Source organism: Staurois parvus, unplaced genomic scaffold (assembly GCF_062004578.1).
Source record: "Staurois parvus isolate SC_StPar_1 unplaced genomic scaffold, SC_StPar_1.0 ptg000153l, whole genome shotgun sequence".
In the NCBI taxonomy this organism is placed as follows: domain Eukaryota; kingdom Metazoa; phylum Chordata; class Amphibia; order Anura; family Ranidae; genus Staurois; species Staurois parvus.
Genome location: NW_028317949.1, coordinates 3,309,763 through 3,330,555, shown reverse-complemented (window position 1 = coordinate 3,330,555; position 20,793 = coordinate 3,309,763). Strand labels below are relative to the sequence as shown.

The window sequence follows — 20,793 nt, the reverse complement described above, 5'->3', positions numbered from 1 at the left end:
GACAAAATCTCAACCTAGTCAAAGTCACTTGTTGGCAGTTCAAGGACTGTTCCTTAATGATAAAAGGTAGTTTGTCTGAAAACGTATTGCTGTAAATTGTAACGTGTCAGGAACCTATTTAGGTGGATTTGCAAAGCAACAGAAAGGTCCACTTTGCGTAGCAGGCATCTTTTTTAACTTTTGGTCCGCATTAAAGGAATTTTTGCTGAAAACATGGACATCAAAGAATATAGCTGGCCACACACTGAGCTAAACTCAGTCAATGGGTGACCCTGCCAGTCCCATTCTGTTCGGCAAAAAATTGATGGGAGTCTGCTGGAAAATTTTTGGCCAATCAGTAGCTGCAGCCAATAAGATGTAGCCACTATTTGAGTACTCTGATAGCCAGTGCCAGTGGCTGTCAGAATACAATAGCCTAGCGGGCTAGCATTAAGTGTGGAAGAAGGAATCTGCTAGGTTTCTTTCAGTCAACATGCAGGAAAACCTAACACTTAAAGGCCAGCATATGTTCTTAAGCAAAAGCTTTCATAGTGTTAAATCTCACTACTCCCTTGTACCTATTTAACTACTTGCAAACCACCTGCCTGCAATGTACTGTATGTCGCTGGCCTGTTCTGGGTAGAGGGCACACGTCCCCTGAACTCTGATAAAATAGTCAAACTGTATTTGTAGAATAATTTTCCACTTAAGTGCCACCTGCCCACAATGTACTGGGGACAGGTAGCCCGTACAGTGACGTAACCGTACATCACTGACCTCTTCCGGGTACAGGGTGCATGCCCCCGCTTGCCAGCTCCCACTGTGATTATACACAGAGGGAGTTTGTCAGCAGGTCCGGGCCTATGATTCATGGCTGGGGCCTGCAGATTGACTGTGTCCAATCACAGGCCAGAGCCCTGTGCTGACAATCAACACAGCGCTCTGTATAGAGGGAACACACTCTTTCTTCCCTACAAATCAGGGTGAAGAAAAATATTTTTTAGTAAAAAGCAGCACACATTACGCAAGTTAACATTTGTGAGGCACAAACTTAGCCCCTTTATTACCAGAGATGTTAACCCGTTCCCAGCCAGCATTAGTAAAGTGACAGTGTATAGTATTATCACTGATCACTTTATTAGTGTCACTAGTGATATCAGCAGCAGTTTGTCAATTCTCAGTGTCAGTTAATGTCAGATTGGCAGCAGAACTATCACAGTCCCACTATAGGTCGCTGATCACTGCCATTAGTAGTATAAAATAACTAAAAATTCCAGTATAGATACCATAGTTTGTAGATGCTACAACTGTCACGCAAACCAATCAGTATAAGCGTATTGGGATTTTTTTTTTTTTTTTTTATTCAAAAATATGTAGTGGCCTAAATTTACCAGGAAGTTTTTTTACCTGGATGTTTTATAATCAGAAAGTAAAATGTATTCTTTTTTGTTTTTAATGTTCAGGTTTTTTTGTTTACATAATAAAAATTAAAAACCCAAAAGAAAGATTTGTGCGAAAAAAAATGATAGAAATTTTGTTTGGGTTACAACGTTGTATGACCGTGCAATTATCCGTTAATTGTTCATTTCAGTGCAGTGCTGAAAAGCAAAACATGGCCTGGTTACGACGGGGGTAAAACCTTCTGCCGCTAAAATTGTTAAATAGCACACCTTTAGATTAATGTAAAAGAACAAACAGGTAACATAAGAAGCATCAGTGAAATAAAAAAAGAATTCTTAGTTTGTGATTTATTTTTACCTAAAGTCATAGAAGTCTGCAAACTCCAGGGCAGCATCACCATCAGTGAAGAGCCTGCAGTGACTCTTGTCAACCATGTGAGCTTGAACGGATTCTGTGGTGTAAAAAGACTTTCCTTTTTCGTTACACCATAGACATATCTTCCCAACTCCCACCTTCTCACCTATAAAGTCAGGAAACACAACACAGTGAACACAACGGAAAAAGGTTAACATACAGTATTAGGCACCAAAAGACCCCATGGCTCACCTTGCTTTTGCAAGGAATCAACACAGGTTTTAAATGTAAACTACAACTAAAGCTTTTCATTTCAGTATTGGACCCTTGGAAGAAGGATTAGAACTTCTGTCAGGCTTTAACTGCCGCTTACTTGAAGGAAAGATTCCTGTTGCGTCCATTCACAGGGACCACACAAGAAGTTATTAGAATGTTTGCAACAGGGACACAGATTGTCCACCAAGAGGTTCCATACTTTCCTACAGTTAAGTGGTTATAAAGCCTAAACATTTTTTTTTTAACCTTTGCATTCAGGTAAAAAATGTTTAGGCATGCCCCCTCACCGCACCTTATACTTACTTGAGCCCTCAATCAACACTGTGCACATCTGCAGCTCTTCTCTCGCCTCACTTTCTAGTCTCGGTGGCCTTGCTGAGGCAAGCCAATGGCTCCCGCTGCTGTCAATCAATGCGAGCAACAAGGAGCAGGGGGCAGGGGTGAGTCCCAAAGTCTGTCTACAGACGTTTACAGTGGGAGTCGGAATTGAGCACACAGGTGGATCCCCATAGGATGGGTTTTCCTTTGGGGTACACCCGAGAAGAAGATGTTTGGGGCCATTCTGTGCAATTCCTTTGCACAGAGCAGGTAAGTATAAACCTGTTTGTTTATTACTTAAAAAAAAAGTTTGTTTACAAAATCACCATAATTTGGGTTTTTCTAATTGCTGTCTGTTACCCAGCTGGAAGTGAGAGAGTCTCCCTGGCGGGGTCACAGACAGCAATAAAAACCTGACCAGTTCTAATTCTTCCTTGTGTTGTTCAAAAGTAACATTATTGGACTGAAGTTGGGCTAGATTTTTGCTGCATAGGCTCTAGCAGTGACCCTAGCTATAATTTATATATATATATATATATATATATATATATATATATATATATATATATATATATATATATATATATATACACATATACACACACACACACACACATATACACATACACACACACAACTCATAATAGCTTGGTATGCTATGGTCCAGTTCAGAACTTTCATTTTGTTAAATTTCAATCATTTCTTGAACACTGACCCAAGTAGCTGATAAGACCCTGAAGATCCTGCAGAAACTCTATGTCAGGAATGAAGAAGCTGTGGACTTTGGTCATGTGGGCAACATTCTTCAACAGTGAGCGGGAGTGATGAGAGCAGAACAAGCAATCTGTGACAGGGATTGCACCAGGTGGAGAAGTGCTATCTGCTACAGCGGCAGAACAGCCTTCAACAGCTAAATCATCTTCCATCTCATCTTCCATCTCCTCATCCTCATCACTGTCTGCATCATTTTCTGATTCCATGTCCTCCCATTCTGAAAAACAAGAGATAGCATAAAAGTAAAATTCCAAACGACATAATAAAACGTTCAGATACACATGCTGTATCTTATAAACATGGGGTATGTGCTAAATTCAGAAATCCTACTCAAGACTTAAAGAAAACCTGTGCTTTCCCATGCAGGGCAATGCAAGATGTCCACTTTAACGCCCCCCTCCCCAGAAACATATAGTTACCTTTCCTTTGCTCTTCTGCTGCCAGGATCTGGTTATATCCTTCTGTTTGTGTCACTTAACACTTTGCCTCTCATACAACAGCACTGGTGTTTGGCAATTGACCAAGCGGTGTTGCATGGGGGTGGGGAGCCCTCAACACTCCGTAAGCTTCAACTACAGAAACTCAGAGCTTGCACAGGTGATGGCTGAACAGACGGTAGATTAATAAAAGGAAAAGTAACTATGTGCTGCTGCTGCAGAGGTGTGCATTAGGCGAACCCGTTTTCTTGCAAAGCACACGTCTGGTTTAATGTGTATTCCCTATAATGCCATCCAAAATAACCACACACACCAATTTACAGATTTGTTAGGAGGGCAGTAGGAGTAAATTTCCTGAAATCTGTGCTCTGTGACTTCCTCTTGCTGCTTAATGCTTTTATAACCACATTTACACTTTCAAGGCAGGTTGGAATCCATTGTTCGCAGTGATAAATATTAGAACAGGCATTTTTTAAAATCAGGCTTTTCGTGCGAAAAGCAGAAAGGAGGGTGTTCCAGCAGCACCAGCAAATGTGTTCCAGGATCACCAAATTATGTATAGTGATGCATTGGACCGGTGCACTACAACAATGGCTGGACAAAAAATGAATTACTCAAAAAGTAGTCTATGCTCCTTGTATGCCTGCACTGTTTTCCTTTTATTAAACTGAAAAACTTAGTGGACGTAAGGTACATGTCTCACTAGCAATTCAGTCAAGCAATTCTGTATGTATGATTAAGCACAGGTATGTGTAAAAAGCATTAGAGATTCTTGTCTGCTTGCTACCCAAATAATGATATTTGTATTGAAAATTGGAGGGTCATCAACCTGGTATTTGTCAGGTCAGCTAGCGATTTTGTAGATTTTAAGCTATTGCCAGTGACATAACTGCTAAAGATTCACCTACTTCCATGTGTCCATGTAAGTTGCCAGCAAGGAAGTGACGCCTTACTCATTTAGTTGGCAAAGAAAGTAGACAAATAATTTTCCTACCCCGTTTACCCCTGTATAGCTTTACTGTCACTGGAGTTCTTACCAGCGACCGGACTGCTAGCCTGACATGGCCCTTACAGTTACTAATTGTGATCAAAAGGTCCTGATGTACAGACAAGATTTTATTGTTGGTGTAACATTTTGTAAAAATGTCCTGTGTTTTCAGCATTACCTTCCTCGTCTTCCACAGAATCATTCTCATCTTCTTTAGTTGCCAATTTCTTTGCTTGCTGTTCATACCACTGCAATCTGGGTGGCTTTTCAGGTCTAGTTCTCACTTGGGGTCCTTGTTTGTCTGAGACAGAAGCCATGTCGCTATACTGAGCAGTGCTGACTTTCTTTTTTGGAGACATGGAGGGCTGTGATTTGATTGCTTGCTGAATAACTGCATTCATGGCATCCTTGTCTACATTCTCTGCCTCCAAACCTTTTTCCAGATTCTTTTCATTCATCATCTCAACTTTCTTTGTGACTGCCTGTGCTGTCTTCTTCTCCAAGTCTAGGTGTTTTTTGGACTTCAGATGGTTTTCATAGGCATTGAATGTAGAGAATCGTTTACTACACACAGTGCAGTAGGTGGCTGTTTCTTTACTCTTCTCTTCTACCACAGCTCTCTGGGCCAGGACCCGCTCTTGGAAATTCTCTGCTGTCACTGGAGGCATGTCAGCCACTTTCCTCTTCAGATTGTACCTATGCCAATCTGTCTTGTAATGTGCTCTCTGAATATCAGGATCTGCAAAGGCCACTCGGCAGGTGATGCATGTGTAGGCAGCCATTTTTGTACAACTTGGTCACCAAGAAGGCTCTGAACTGCTGAAAAAACAAACACAATCGATTTCTACATGTCTGCAGACTATGTTTTCATACTAGAAAGTTGACTCCTTTTTAATCACTTGCCGGCTGCCAACAGTAGATGTACTGCTGGCAGCCGGCTTACTCAGGCATCGCAACTTCCCTGTATGTTGCAGTGAACTTCCTGGTTTAGACGTGTGTGGCCGTGGCGGATCTGTGTTGTGATTGGACACAGCATAAGTTTGTCAGCAGGTTACAGCCAATGTTTTTGTCTGTATACCTGCTGATCTGTTCTGGCCAATCACAGAACAGAGATCTGTGTTTGTGAACACTGAATTTCTCCTTGTTATCAGTTACCATTCAGAACTAAAAGCAAGGAGAGACCCAGCCAGATCTGAGAGTAAAGGCCGTACACGTACACTCGCATACAGTTGTTAGGCACACAGTTAACCCCTTGATTTCCCTCCTGATTACTCCTGTAATGCAACCAGTGTCATTAGTACAGTATTATCATTAATCAATGTACAAGTTTCATTAGCGACGTCAAGTAGTATCCCTCCCAGCCAGTAACAGTGAATGCTAGATTGCCCACCACACTATCACAGTCACACTATAAGTCGCTCATCACCGCCATTACTAGTAGAGTGTCTGTATGGATCAGTATTTTGATCACAATAAAAACTGTACTAATTTCCCCAGAAGCGTAGTGTTAGAAGTGGGATAGTTTTATACCAAAGACATGTAGCAGAATACATTTTGGCCTAAATTTTTGAAGAAATTTGATTTATTAGATATGTTTTATAGCAGAAAGCAGGAAATATTGTACTAGCCTTACATCTGTATACATCTAAGTGCAAATAAAGGTGTTCCCTGGAAAGAAGAAAGTACTCACCTCTCTCATTGTCTACAGTGGCTCTCCACAAACAGAATGCATCTTTAGAAGATAAGTTCATCTTTGGGAACATATTACATGTTCCACTTCTTTTAAGAGTCCCCCTCTCCCTGTGAGAGAAGTACCAGCTGTCACTTTTTGAAAGGAGCCTCTATGAATGAATCAACTACAAGTACCAACATCCTTTGCGGCTGATGACTTGCAGTTTTCACTGAACAACCACAGTGCTGTTGAGCACTCTAGTAGTTCACTGATTCTTGTAGCCGCTGTATAACTGCCTGCCAGTACGATATACGGGCAGAAAACTTACACTGACAGTCTGTAGGAGTCCTGCAATGCTTTCCAGGCTGCTATAAACAAAAAAAAAATAGTAAATGCACATTATCTTTTACCTGCAAAAAAATGTGCATTTATTTTTTATAAAAGGTGAACTTATCCTTTAACAACCTGTGACAGATGGACAGGGGGTAGCAGTGTCAAACATGTTGCAGAGTGTAGGGAGACAAACACTCTGCCTGTTTATGTCTGCCAACTTAAAAGAAAAGTATGGCCAAACTTCTCTTCTGGGACACAAGAGTGTGCTTATTTTTTCACTCCTGTGACCCAGATTCAGCCGACAGTGTAATAAAGTCTGCTGTCAGTTAACATCACAGAGCTGGTCCAGGCTCTGCAGGGATCCCAACAAAAATGTCGGAATCCTCCCAGATGCCTGATTGAGAGCAGAGAGATGAGATCATTATTTTCAGTTTCCAGTGTTTACTATGTGAGTGCTGTGATTGGTCACCGCAGTAACATGATAAAAGACTACGTGATCGCCCGAACACAGCGGTAATGTGTCCAGGCAACACACCGATTACAGGGCTCCGGGACACGTGCTCTGTGAGCTGCACACAAGCCATCGATGTGGCTGACGTACAGGAACATTAGCTTGCATCGGCGCTGCTTCCCCTCTGCCATCTATGTACAATGAGCGGACAGGAAGTGGTTAAAGCAGAACTAAAGACAAATACTTACCTTAGTTCCATCGGTCCGATGTCTGCAAGGTCCCTTGCTGGCGTTTTCTTTTCCTTCTTTTGGGGTGTCGATCCTTGACTGCTGCGGAAGTAGTCATCTCAGCACACTGGCAGCGTTCGAGAATGTAAACAGGGCTGTGCATATCCAGATCAGTTTACATTCCACAGAGGATTACGAAGAGGCAGGTAGGTGTACTTTATTGCAGAAGACACATTGCATGTCTCTTCTCTAACTAAATGCCTGCCTGTTTGCAGTTGTTTATATTTTACATTTACTTCCACTTTACTAACAGTTTAATTATCTAGGAACTAAAAGGTAATTAAAGTAGAACTATAGGCAACGCTTTTTTATTAATTTTGGATAGAGTGAGGCAGTGTTCCTTAACCTTTTTTTCAGTCAAGGCACCCATCAAGATTCCGCACAGTCGTGAGGCACCCGTCAAGATTCCGCACAGTCGTGAGGCACCCGTCAAGATTCCGCACAGTCGTGAGGCACCCGTCAAGATTCCGCACAGTCGTGAGGCACCCGTCAAGATTCCGCACAGTCGTGAGGCACCCGTCAAGATTCCGCACAGTCGTGAGGCACCCGTCAAGATTCCGCACAGTCGTGAGGCACCCGTCAAGATTCCGCACAGTCGTGAGGCACCCGTCAAGATTCCGCACAGTCGTGAGGCACCCGTCAAGATTCCGCACAGTCGTGAGGCACCCGTCAAGATTCCGCACAGTCGTGAGGCACCCGTCAAGATTCCGCACAGTCGTGAGGCACCCGTCAAGATTCCGCACAGTCGTGAGGCACCCGTCAAGATTCCGCACAGTCGTGAGGCACCCGTCAAGATTCCGCACAGTCGTGAGGCACCCGTCAAGATTCCGCACAGTCGTGAGGCACCCGTCAAGATTCCGCACAGTCTTGAGGCACCCTTCAAAATTCTGCAGTCTTGAGACACCCTTCAAAATTTTGCATAATTTTGAGGCATCCATTGCAAAATTTAAAAAACTAAACCAGTTTTAGAAACACACATATAGGACACCCAATGTTAGAGGTGATTTATTCTTTCAAAGCAAATATACCTTTGCACACCGGTACGGACTAGTATTCCAATGTTTCTCTTCTCTCTCAATTTCTCTCCCTCACTCTGCTAATGTGAACCCAGTGCTGACAGAGAAGGGCAAACATGGGTGCTGTGTAGATGCCCCATGTCCTTATCAACTGATGACATCATTGGTTATATCGCCGGCAGCTAGAAAGTTATAATGGTACACAATGAAAATCTGTGGCTTTGTGTAACTAAAAGGCAGACTTGATCCACCTGCTGGCTTGTATACAGTATTTGGGCAATTTGTAAGCATTTTGCCACGGCACCCCTGAAGAAACCTGAAGGCAACCTGTTTGAAAAAGACTGAAGTAAGGGGAGGTTATAACCCCTGGCAGTGTATTTTTTTCATTTTTATCCAATAGAGGAGATTTCCCTTCACTTCCGGTCCCACAGCCAAAACAGGATGTGAGATAATCCCTGCAAATTAAGGAAATTCCTTGGAATCTCCCAAGTCACCAGAACTTGTGTCCCTTTTGGAAGATTTCCCCTCCATTACTTTTCTGGGGACAACCCAAAATTTGGGATTTTCTTTTACTTTCAATGATAATGATAAACAGGACAAATAGAGAGAGTGAATCTCCATAACTGGGGCACAGACAGCAATAAAAACCTGACGGGTTCAAATCCTTCTACAATCTAAAACTAAAATAAAAGTATACTTCATTTTGATGCTGTAATAGTGTTGCCATCTGAATCTGTTACGTATCAGAACAGCTATTGAAACAGGTGTCAGAGACTTTGTAATGTAACCTTGGATCCTTTAATGTGCCACAATGCCAGAGGAGTTCAGTTAGGGCCGTGGATAAAGGGGTACCACCAGCCATCCTGTACAGGGCCCAGGCAGCTGGGTGAATCAGATGTAGGCAGGTAAAGTGATTCTCACGGTGGGGGTGGCAATTAAACTGAACAGATCCCCTGTATAGTTCTCTTTGTGGCAGCTGAAAGCCGGCTTCTTCTCTCCTCTCCCTCCTGTTAGCTTTCAGATGCTACAGAAAGAGCCTTGCAGGGAATCTGTTCCAGTAAGTGCCCACCATAAATTTTCCCATGCTGTCCAGGCCCCCCCGTGTGACCCCCACCCCTGCAATGCTGCTGGCTTCCCTCTTCTTCCTAGCGGCAGCTGCAAGCACACAGTACGATCCTTCAGGATGGAAAGTGGTGGAAGGGTCCAGTAAATATTAGGGATGCACCGAAACTTTGGTGGCCGAAACGTTTCGGCCTAAAATACCCCTTTCTGCCATCAGCCAATATGAAAAAAAAAAAACGATACAGGTGTTGAAAAAACCTCGCCGCTGTCAACCCACCGCTCGGTAGTTCTCAGCCTCACCTGAGAAACCACTGAATGATCCTGGTGCTGGGCATAGAGATGAGTGAAGGAAAGATGGCCTCCACTCATCTCTATGCCCTTGGAGGACCGGAGGGATGTCACTTCCAGTTCTGGCCATATTTACATTTTTTTTTTTTATCTAATGCTTTACATTGCAGAGGAGAAATGTGGGGTATTATTGACCCCACATCTCTCCATAAAGAGGACCTGTCACTAGTTATTTCTATCACAAGGGATGCATGCATTACTTGTGATAAGAATAAAAGTGATTACATTTTTCTTTTTTAAGTGCCCCCCCCATCCTCCGTGCTCGCACGTAGTGGTGAACGCATACGTAGGCCATGCCCACATATGTAAATGGTGTTCAAACCACACACTTGAGGCATAGTCACGAACATCAGAGCAAGAGCAATGATTCTCGCACTAGACCCCCTTTAACTTTACACTCCTGACCTGTAGACATTTTTAAAGCATCACCCATGGAGATTTATAAGTACCGCAGTGACACGCCATTCCACGAGCGTGCACAATGTTAAAGCGTGACATGTTGGGTATCTGTTTACTCACCGTAACATCCTCTGTCATATTTTACAAAAAAATTGGGGTATATATTGTGGGTGTTTTTATTTTAATCAAAGTATTTTGTTTCCAAAAAAATATATATTCATTTTTAAAACCTGCGCATTTCGGTTTTCAGCCAAGTGCATTTTTAATTTTCATCACCAGAATTTTCATTTCTGTGCACCACTAGTAAATATGTCACATTTACCCACCCCATAATTTCCTGAATGAACGCAATTAGTGATTGGTACCAATCAATGACTGTGTTCATTTGTAAATAAAGCATGGTACACTGTGCTTTTTTTTGGGGGGGGGGGGGGGTGCCAACACTCAGGCAAAGAGGATTCTTTGAGCCCCCAGACTGAAGACAGGTGGTGTCAGGTTGGCTGTATGGAGCCCCGTGGTCTGTTCACTAGGGCAGGAAGAAGCTGTATTACAGAGCTGATCAGAAGAATGAACACATTCCTGACTGCAATCATCCAGACACATGTATACAGGGGGGGGGGGGGGGGAATACACTCTGACATTACCCTGACATTGTATCTTACAAGGACCTGTACTGTCTTCACCACCGAAGGATCCATTAATACAGAAGTCAGCCATGTACTGTACTAAGAGATCACCCCCACACAGCTTTCCATAGCTCTGCCCTATCAGCCCCCACTCAGTGCTCTGTATACCCATCTACATAGTGTAGTGTGTCCACTTCTGCTCCATCCACCACTTTCAATCATTACAAAATCCCCACAACACACACTGCGTACTTACAGCCACTACTGTCACGTTTTCCGTGTGTCACTTCCTTCTTCCGGTCACATCATAAACCGTTTCCTATGCCCGCCCACGCCCAATGCAAACATGAAGCTTTGGCGACCATCTTGGGTGTGGGAAATACAATCAGTATAAGGTCCGCCTGCCATCTGCTGGTAGCTTTAATAAGTACAGTCTAGTAGTCAGCCTGTGTACATTGTAAGGGCTCATGTACACTGCATCTCATAAGCTGACGTTCAGCAGCTTTTCTGCTTTTTTTTTTTTAGCAGCCCCTGAACTCTCCTTAATGTTTTGCTATGTGTCCATGTACACTATGTCGTGTACAGGCAGTTGAGGTTACAGTGTTTTATTAACACACAAATCTTGCGTTCAGGAGTAGATTTTCTCAGCGTTTCAAATGCCAAACGCTTGTAAACACAGCTAAGCGCGTTTATAAGCGTTTGCATTCAGAAGCGTTTTTTAACTGTTCCATATCCAAATGCTGTGCAGAGCCTTTTTTCATCACCAGAAATGCCTGCAAAGCATTTTTCATGTATTCAATGGACCTAGCACACCAGCGCTGTCAGTTCCAGGTTTCATGTGAAGTAAAAAATGGTGGAACGTGCCGCATTATGCTCATGATGGGATCCATAGTGACTACAACCAGAAAAGACAGGTCATCTCAACACATACTGCTCTCTCTGCTTCTCCTCCCTCTATTTCTCTCAAAATGTAGGAAATAGTTATTTTTTTTCTGTTTTTTAGTGCATTCTAGGCATTTTGGAAGGTCTCCTGAGGTTATCTTTAAAAAATGCTTCTAAACGCAAACGCACATAAACACGTTATGCAAACGTGGCTAAACTGCCGTTTTTTAACCTACGTTTTCCAGCAGTCAGTTTCCATCGTTCAGAAGTATTTTCCAAACGTCCCGTGTACATGAGCCCTAACCATCCAGTGTCATCTCCAGCATATAAAAGTGACTGTTTAAAGCAGAGTTCCTCCAAAAGGTTCCGCTTTAAAGACTGGTCCTCCGCTCCTCATTAAGGATTGGCACCTTTGGGGAGCAGATACCCGAAATTGACAGGTATTCGCTCCCACTTCCCCTGCGATCGCCTAGGCGATCGCAGTGGAAGTTGTCCTCCTACCCTCCCTCCCCGTAGTCTTGTGGGACACGTGACAGGTCCCAGAAGACGACGGGGCCATTCATGAAGTGCAGCGCTACTCACGCATGCACAATGTGCACCCGGCTGTGAAGCCGCAAGCTGTTACAGCCGGGTGCCCACACTGAAGATGCCGGCACCTGGAATACAGGACAATCGGTGAAATGGGCTGCAGCGGGGGACACACCATGGGGCCGAGGGACAGGGAAGTGGCTGTTTTTTAAAAGTCAGCTACAGTTTTTGTAGCTGCTGACTTTTATTTTTTACAGAGTGAGTGGAACTCCACTTTAATGCTCTCCCACCAAAGAGCAACAATAAATTTAAATTTTTTTTTTTATCTTGAGTAGGGGAGGGTAAAAATCACTTCAGCCGTGGGTCACACTGAATGCAGCTTTGAAATCACGCTACTTCACTTGAAGCAGCGCGATTTCAAAGCTGCAGATCAGTGCAATTTGGACCTCCGATTTCACTGAGGCTTGCGACTTCATTTAACAGAAGCCAATGCAAGTCACAATGAAATCTGGAAGAAAAGTAGTGCAGGAACTATTTTTGAAGTTAAATCTCACTGATTAACCACTTCAAGTCCGAACACTTTTACCCCCTTCCTGTCCAGGCCAATTTTCAGTTTTCAGTACTATCACACTTTGAATGACAATTGCGCAGTCATGCAACACTCTACCCATATGAATTGTTTAGCATTTTTTTGAGACAGATAAAACATTATTTTGGTGATACTTATTCACCACTTGGATTTTTATTTTTTTTTGCTATATAAAGTCAAAAAATTTTGAATAAAAGTGTTTTTCTTATAAAATTTTGCAAATAAATAATCTTTCTTCATAAACCTTCGCCAAAATGTATTCAGTTATCTTTTTAGTAAAAACAAATTGGTTTATAACCAAAATGTATAATTTTGAAAAAACATTTTTACATTTTTATTTTATTTTTGTATATGATTATTTATTTATTTTGTTTTTAACATACTGTCACCTTAGCAGTACAGTGTCACCATAGTGGGCGTGATGAAGATTTTTTTTTTTTTTAAAGCAATCATTTCTCCTTCTCTCTGACTGCATTCCTGCAGCCATGGAGAATTACTGTGAGAGCTGTGATTGGTCACAGCTTGTCACATGGTACAAGGTTGTTGTGACTAGCCTTGTGCCATGTGACCTCTGATTGGCCAATAAGTGATCACATGGTTGGGATCTCACACAGACACAGCGGGCACCAGATCACAGTGCCGTGCACTCCAAGGGAGTACGCACAGCCTGCAAATGCGGGTGCCATTTATGAATGGCAACTCGCTCCTGCACTGCTCCCGTCTGGCCGTATACATACATGGGCCAGAAGGGAAGTGGTTAAAACAGTGCCATAGAAATACATTAGATGTTACTTCAGGTGTGATTTGTAAATAGCATGTCCCACCTGAAGTTGCAGCGGTGTGAACCAGGGCTTAACGAATTTGAATTTCACCTCATGGTCAAGAATTTTCTTTTCTTTCCAGGTCACAGCTCCTGCTCATTTCTTTTTCATTTACATGTCTTGCACAATTCTTTCATCATTGATTAGAAATTCTCTGATTTTTCAAAAACTTTCCAACATTTCCAATCACTCAAATTCGATGGTCCCTCGAAATCGGTCATTGCTGTAGCCTGCTAATGGTGCAAAATTTGAAAATTCTTAGAAAAGATTTTTGAAAGAAAATTATTTCAGAATTCAACCCATGTATGGACAGCTTAAGACTTTGTTCACATTGTACATGCAGAAAAACTGACACGCAGATTTCATTTGCAGAGACATCAGTTTTCATGCATGTTTCAATGAGTTTATTACACATTGCAGATTCCTGTGCAAAAAATATCTGCATGTGATACTAGAGCGGTTGTGGTGTAAAACCAAATCCCAGCAAGCATTCACCCTATATAAATCTGCCTTCTTAAAATACAATTCCTCCCTCCATGCTTCCAAACAAGCCTACTTTGTCACTCTTATTATGAGCTTATCATCCAGTCCTTGTTGTCTCTTCTCTACTTTTAACTCTCTACTTTCTCCATCACCACCTCCACCCAGTAACTCACTGCTCATGAGATTGCCAATCATTTCAAAAACAAGATTCGTCTGGGCATCTCCACTGTACAGATATCTATCCCACTTAGCATACCCTATACAAAACCACCCTCAACACTTTTGTCTTTTGACCTTGCTACTACCAAAGAGGTCACTAAAGTTTTCTCAGAAGCCATCTTACCACTTGTTCCCTGAATCCTGTTTCCATTCAATTACTACGGTCACCCTCTTCTCCTATCCTTTGCTCTGTCACTCACATCTTCATTCTCTCCCCCTCTACTGGCACCTTCTCCTCCCCTCTAAAGCATGCACAGATCACTCCCATACTTAATAAGCCCTCACTGGACCCCACCAACCTGAACAACTTAAGACCCATCTCCCTGCTTCCATTTACATCTAAGCTCTTAGAATGCTTAGTCTACAATGATCTGGGCTCCTACCTCACTGACAACAACCTTCGTGACCCATACAGTCTGACTTTTGCTCTCAGCACTCCAGTGAAACTGCCCTACTAAAACTCACTAATGATTTACTAACTGATAAAACCAATGGCCACTACTCTGCACTCTTACTACGCGACCTCTCTGCGGCTTTTGATACTGTTGACCATCCCCTCCTCAAAAAACTCCACTCTCTTGGCCTCCGAGACTCTGCACTCTCCTGGTTCTCCTCCTACCTACCACAGCGCTCCTTCAGTGTTACCTATACCTCTGTCATCTCCTCTCCACTTCCTCTTGCTGTAGGGGTCCCCCAAGGTTCTGTCCTTGGACCACTTCTCTTCTCTATCTACACATCCTCCCTTGGTCACTTATAACTCCTATGGCTTCAAGTACCATCTCTATGCTGATGACACACAAGTCTATCTCTCTACTCCTCACCTCACCCCTTCAGTCTCCTCTCGCATTGCTAGCTTATTAAATGATATATCAGCATGGATGTCACACCACTTCCTCAAACTCAATCTTTCTAAAACCGAGCTCTTAATATTCCCACCAGCCCGTGCCCCCTTACCTGACTTTCAGCCCCAAATCCAATCACTGTCCTTATCTTGTAGACTTCAACTCCATAACTTCTCCAAAATATGCACCTTTTTAATCATTGAAATCACTAAGCAATCTATTTGGTCCCTTGTTATCTCTCATCTTGACTATTGTAACTCATTGGCCTATCAAATCGCAGGCTATCCTCTCTTCAATGTATCATGAATGCTGCTGCCAGACTCATCCCCTTTACCAACCGTTCCATGTCTGCCATCCCTCTCTGCCAATCTCTCCACTGGCTTCCCATTGCCCAACAAATAAAATTCAAAACATTAACAATAACATATAAATCCATTTACAACTCTGCCCCAAATTACATCACCAATCTTGTCTCTAAATATTACCCAAACCGCCCTCTCCGCTCCTCCCAAGACCTTTTGCTCTCTAGCTCCCTTGTCTCCTCCTCTAATGCTTGTCTCAAGGACTTCTTCAGAGCCTTCCCATCCTATGGAACTCTGTAGCCAAATCTGTCAGACTAGCACCTACTCTGCCCACTTTTAGGCGATCCCTTAAAACCTATCTCTTCAGGAAAGCCTAGCTTGCCTTCAGCTAACAACCGAATCATCTATTTCTACCATCAGTCCATCCCCCCCCCCCCCGTTACTACCTCCTGTACCACCAGCCCCTCCCTATTAGATTGTAAGCTGCTAGGAGGGCCCTCCTTACCCTCTTGTATTGAACTGTATGTATAAATCCTGTATAATTTTATAATATCCTGTATTATTAAATAATATCAGTGTTGCGTTGTGAATAGGATACATAGAGAACAATTGATTTTGTTGTGCCCTTGCAAAACGCGCACAGAAAAACTGATGTCTCTGCACCATGGTGTGAACGAGGCTGTAATTTGTTTTGCCATCTGTGTCTCATTAGGAAGTATTCCCTGCACTTCCTTTCTTGTAGACTCAGCATGATTTAGATGTGTATCTTTCCAATGTGAGGGAAATCCCCTCTTAGTTGTCACAGGTACAGACAGGCTCCCTTCATTCCTGCTCTGGTGAAAACCTAAAATTTTGGATCTACCCTCACTTTTATTTCCAGTGACACTGGTGATCAGGACTCATAGAGAGAGTGAATGCCCCTATTAGGACACAGACAGCAATAAAAACCCAGCAATTGTTCCAACCCCTCCCCACTATCCAAAACTAAAGACAAAGTTTTGCCTTTACTTTAGCTTTAGCTGCTTTGTTTAAAGCTAATATCCAGTAAACACTGAAAAATAGTACCATTCTGTCTTTTCCCCAGTGCACTCCTCTGTTCTCCATGGAAGGTCTCTCAATGTCCTGATATACAATGCACAACTGCTGGTCCCGTATCGTAGACAATGACGTTGGAAAGGCTGCAACCAGAGCATCAGCAAAGAGGAGCTGCTTTGGGCAGGGGGGGGAGGCAGTTGCATGGTGGGGAGGAAGCCTGCAGAAGCAAGGAATAAGGTATGTCCCTCTATTCCTTACCGCCTATAGCAGAGTTTCTCAACCAGGCTTCCATGGAACCCTAGGGTTCCTCCAGTGGTTGCTAGAGGTTCCTTGAGCAATGAGCAATATCAACCTCTCAGATAAGTTCCCACTGACACCATTGGTATTTTTAGCTATCTGTAGGGGGTCATTTTTCCCAGTGACCACATGTCTAAGGAGCATTCTTCCCACCGATCATGACACTAATATATCATGAGTTATACAAATAGTAATTTTTAACAGGGATTCCCTGAAACTGGAAAGTTATTTTATAGGTTCCATGGTATTGAAAAAGTTGAGAAAAGCTGCCCTAGATTAAATACGCATTGACCCTGTAATTGCTATGGAATTATAGAATACATCATGGAATTCAAGGAGTTAACACTAGCACAGAACCACAACTATAAGTTTGTTTTAAATTTTATTGGGAAACTTATAGAAGAAGGGATTCTGGCAGCAAACAGCCAATTGTTGTCATATTCCAGAACTGCAACCTACCTGGAGTTCCCAAAAGTACAAGGTGTTCAGTGCTTAGAGATATAGCTAAGGTAAAGATGGCTGAAACCCGACCACGATCTGAACCGCGAAAAAGCAGCGCTCTTCAAAAATAATATATCTCTAGATAATATTTAGATGAGTAAACACAAGCAATAATATAATGTGAAAAAATTCATATAACAAATGAATATAGCAAATAAATCAATAAAGATCAGTGAAAAAAATATATATGAACCAGTGTCCAAAAACAAAATTATTCATTATATGAAACCGTGTACCAAAAAATATATAATAAAGTGTCCAAAAATTAATTAATACGTGAACCAATACATTTTTAGCTTCTCATATAATGTGAAAAAAACGTGCAACATCCACCACCAAATGAATTGGATTCACTCACCAGAGCTCCATGCTGGTAAGATATCAACCAGCTATACTCGCTTATGCTCTGGGAGCAACGATCTGCAGTAACACACACCAGCTGATGGGAAATCCTTGAAATAGCAATTGGCTCCTCATATACTCAGAAACTCCTTCAAATAGCACTTGCTCCTCATATAACCAGATTGGGACTTGGAGAAAGAAGAAAAGGAATACACATAGTGTAAAACCGTCCAGGCTTTATTAAATGCAAAACGTAATTAAAACCACTCACATAGATCAGTGTCAGGGCCGACACTAGCATAACAGGCATATAAAATCATTATGACAGGTATTGCTCCGGTCTAAGCAGACAATGGAAGCTCACCCATACGTGGTAATGTCACCTCCGAGGCCCTGCCCTACGTGGTTTGTCATCCGACGTCCTCCAGGAGCGGAAACCCGACCACCACTGAACAAGACACATAAGTTGAACCGTCAAGACTGGGCCAAGAAATATGTGAAGACAGATTTTTCAAAGGTTTTACTGGACTGATGATGAGATGAGAGTGACTCTTGATGGACGAGATGGATAGGCCTGTGGCTAGAACTCCACTTGCCAGCAAGGTGGAGATGGGGTCCTGTTATGGGCTGGTATTATTAGTGTAAATACGAGAACCCCAAATCCACTGTGTTGGCATCTAAGTCAAAGTGGAGTTATGTGCCGTTACTGAATCAGCCACAGATTCATCCATCTGGTCTGTCAAGAGTCACTCTCATCTCATCAGTCCATAAAACTTATGAAAAATCTGTCTTCAGTTATTTCTTGGTCCAGTCTTGACATTTCAACTTATGTGTATTGTTCGGTGGTGGTTGAGTTTCAGCCTTCCTTACCTTGTCCATGTCTGTCTTTTGCATCTTTTTTTCTCAATACATTTCTTGCAACCATGTTGACTATTTGCAACAAAATGTTTGATGGTTTTCTGATCACGCCCCAAAATCTTAGCAGTTTCAAGAGTGTGAATCCCTCTGAAAGACTTTTTTTTACAAGTTTTGATTTTGATTTGGTCAGAAAACTCACTTGCCTAATAATTGTGGACACAGTGTAGGTAAGTATATACACCTTTCTTTTACAGGGTAGTTAGTATAGCTTTTAGAAGGGGGTGGGAGCAGTTTTAAGATTACAAAGTTGTATCTCAGAGTTCCACTTTAGGGCCCATTCACACCAGTGATTGAATGTGCACATTTAATAGAAGTATGTGAATAGGCAGGCAAGTGTGTGTTATTGAAGAAACTGAATGTTTTCACATGCACAGTGACATGCATGTGACATATGTTTCTGTGTGCATTTGTGGTTCATTTTTGCTGAAGTGCAGTTTATTGATTCTTTAAAACTAGGAACATAAGATGTCTAATTTAAGGACCTTTACCCCGGCTCAAAAGGGGAAAATTTTACTTCTTGCTCACAAGTCTTCCTTGGCCACTAAAATTCAGGAGACCAACTACAAACTCTTGAAGCGCTGGTACCTGGTTCTATCTACTCTTCACCGCATCTCTCAGCAGATCCCTAATGTATGCTGGCACTGTGAATCGGGGAGTGGCACTCTCTTCCATGTCATCTGGCAGTGCCCGAGGCTTCAACCTTTCTGGCTTGGGGTGACAGACATCATCAAACAACTTACCTTTATAGACCTACAGAATAACCCGGCAGGCTGCCTGTTGCACCTTAGAGAGACCAGTTAAGAAATACAAGGCTTCCCTCACTATGCAATTACTAAATGCAGCTAAGGTGTGTATTCCAGGCTGTTGGAAAAGTGACCATCCTCCTCCTCTTTCCTTATGGTTCTCTAAGGTAAATGAGCTTAGGGACATGGAGAATCTCAACGCCACCCTATACGACAGAGAGGAGGTTTTTCTGGACGCCTGGTGCCCCTGGCATTACTTCGTGTTTACGGACCTGAATGCCTCTTCCCGAGCTCCCTGAGTACTCCTCCCATCACTGACCTGATTTAATCACCCCAGGAGGGGCAGGGCCTCACTGTACTTTTTTATGTATTCCCTTCATCTTTTCCCACTATTTTTACTGGTTTCCTCATGGTTCTCTTTTTGTTGTCTTCTTCCCCCTCTTGTCTAGCTCTGCTCCTATTTGTTATGTTCTTCCAAGGATAGTCATTAGACTCCCTTTCGCCCGCTCAATTTTAAACCTACCGCCTACCCCTCTGTCCCCGACCCTTCTCCCGTATCTGGCCGTGGCCGGCCTACTCGTTTTGATGTTTATTTTATATCTTATTGCCTTATTGCCCTTGTGGTTACGGTCAGTGACTATCAGGGGCGGACTGACAACTCATGGGGCCCCAGGGCAATAGGGGACCATGGGGGACCTATGTCAATGCCCACACTCAAAAAAAGCCTATAAAAGGTACCAGGGGCATTTCTCTTCAAATCTTTTTTATTGGGTTTTTCAAATGCAACAACATGAAGAGAGACAAATTGGAAAACAAATACAAACTTATCTAAGTACCATGTCTCAAACGCATTCTTATCTGCAAAATCAGTCATATACAGGCCTAATTGGCCAACTGATTTATAATAAACAAGATATACAGTATTAGCAGGTTTGATTAGCAACAGTAAAGAATAATGAGATTATATGTAAGGCACATAGAAACTGCATAGTACATTAAATTCCTTTGCTCTCATCCCCAAAGGACAGGCAACAAAGAGCACAACCTCCAGGGTCATGGTACCAGGGGCATTTCATGGGGCCCCCTACTGACCCCGGGCCCTCGGGCAGTACCCGAGTGTTCGAAGGGTCAGTCTGCTCCTGGTGACTATATACTTTGTCTGTTGCCATAAAATCTCTTCAATGACTGGTGTAATATTTGACTACAGTAGTTGTATTGCCATGGCCATGGAGCAGACCTTCTCCTTCCTGCAATCTAATTGTTTGCTCTCAATTTCTAGTATCTATGCATCATGCCTTTGTACAAACACGTTTGTATACTGCATCCTTTTTTTGTTTGCATTATGGTGAACCTCCTGTTCGGTTTGCCTTGCTTTGTTAAAAACTTACATAAAGAATTGCAAAAAAAGAGGTCTAATTTAAAGGAAATATACAGCTTTTCCGACATATCTAGGTAAACATGTAAAAACTATCACCTAGATGTTGAATGTGTTAAAGACCTTGTGATCATTGGTAGATATACTATTTTTTTAAATAGTTAGTTACATCATTACAGCATTTTCTTTTTTTAT

General features: G+C 42.5%; 1 protein-coding gene across 2 annotated transcripts in view; it reads right to left on the bottom strand.

Annotated features, from left to right (window-relative positions):
- ZNF622 (zinc finger protein 622) overlaps positions 1 to 11,073 on the bottom strand; it is a 29,777-nt gene extending 18,704 nt beyond the window's left edge. Inside the window, exons 1-4 of one of the 2 annotated variants that reach the window (XM_089674830.1) lie at positions 10,978 to 11,073; positions 4,706 to 5,346; positions 3,044 to 3,319; positions 1,738 to 1,900 (exon numbers count right to left, since the gene is read on the bottom strand). In XM_089674830.1, coding sequence (XP_089530956.1) covers positions 1,738 to 1,900; positions 3,044 to 3,319; positions 4,706 to 5,309 — 1,043 coding nt within the window. In that variant the 5' untranslated portion in view covers positions 5,310 to 5,346; positions 10,978 to 11,073. The remainder of the gene's footprint in view (positions 1 to 1,737; positions 1,901 to 3,043; positions 3,320 to 4,705; positions 5,347 to 10,977) is intronic. The other variant, XM_089674832.1, reaches the window with a different exon arrangement.
- Positions 11,074 to 20,793: the final 9,720 nt, after the last annotated feature.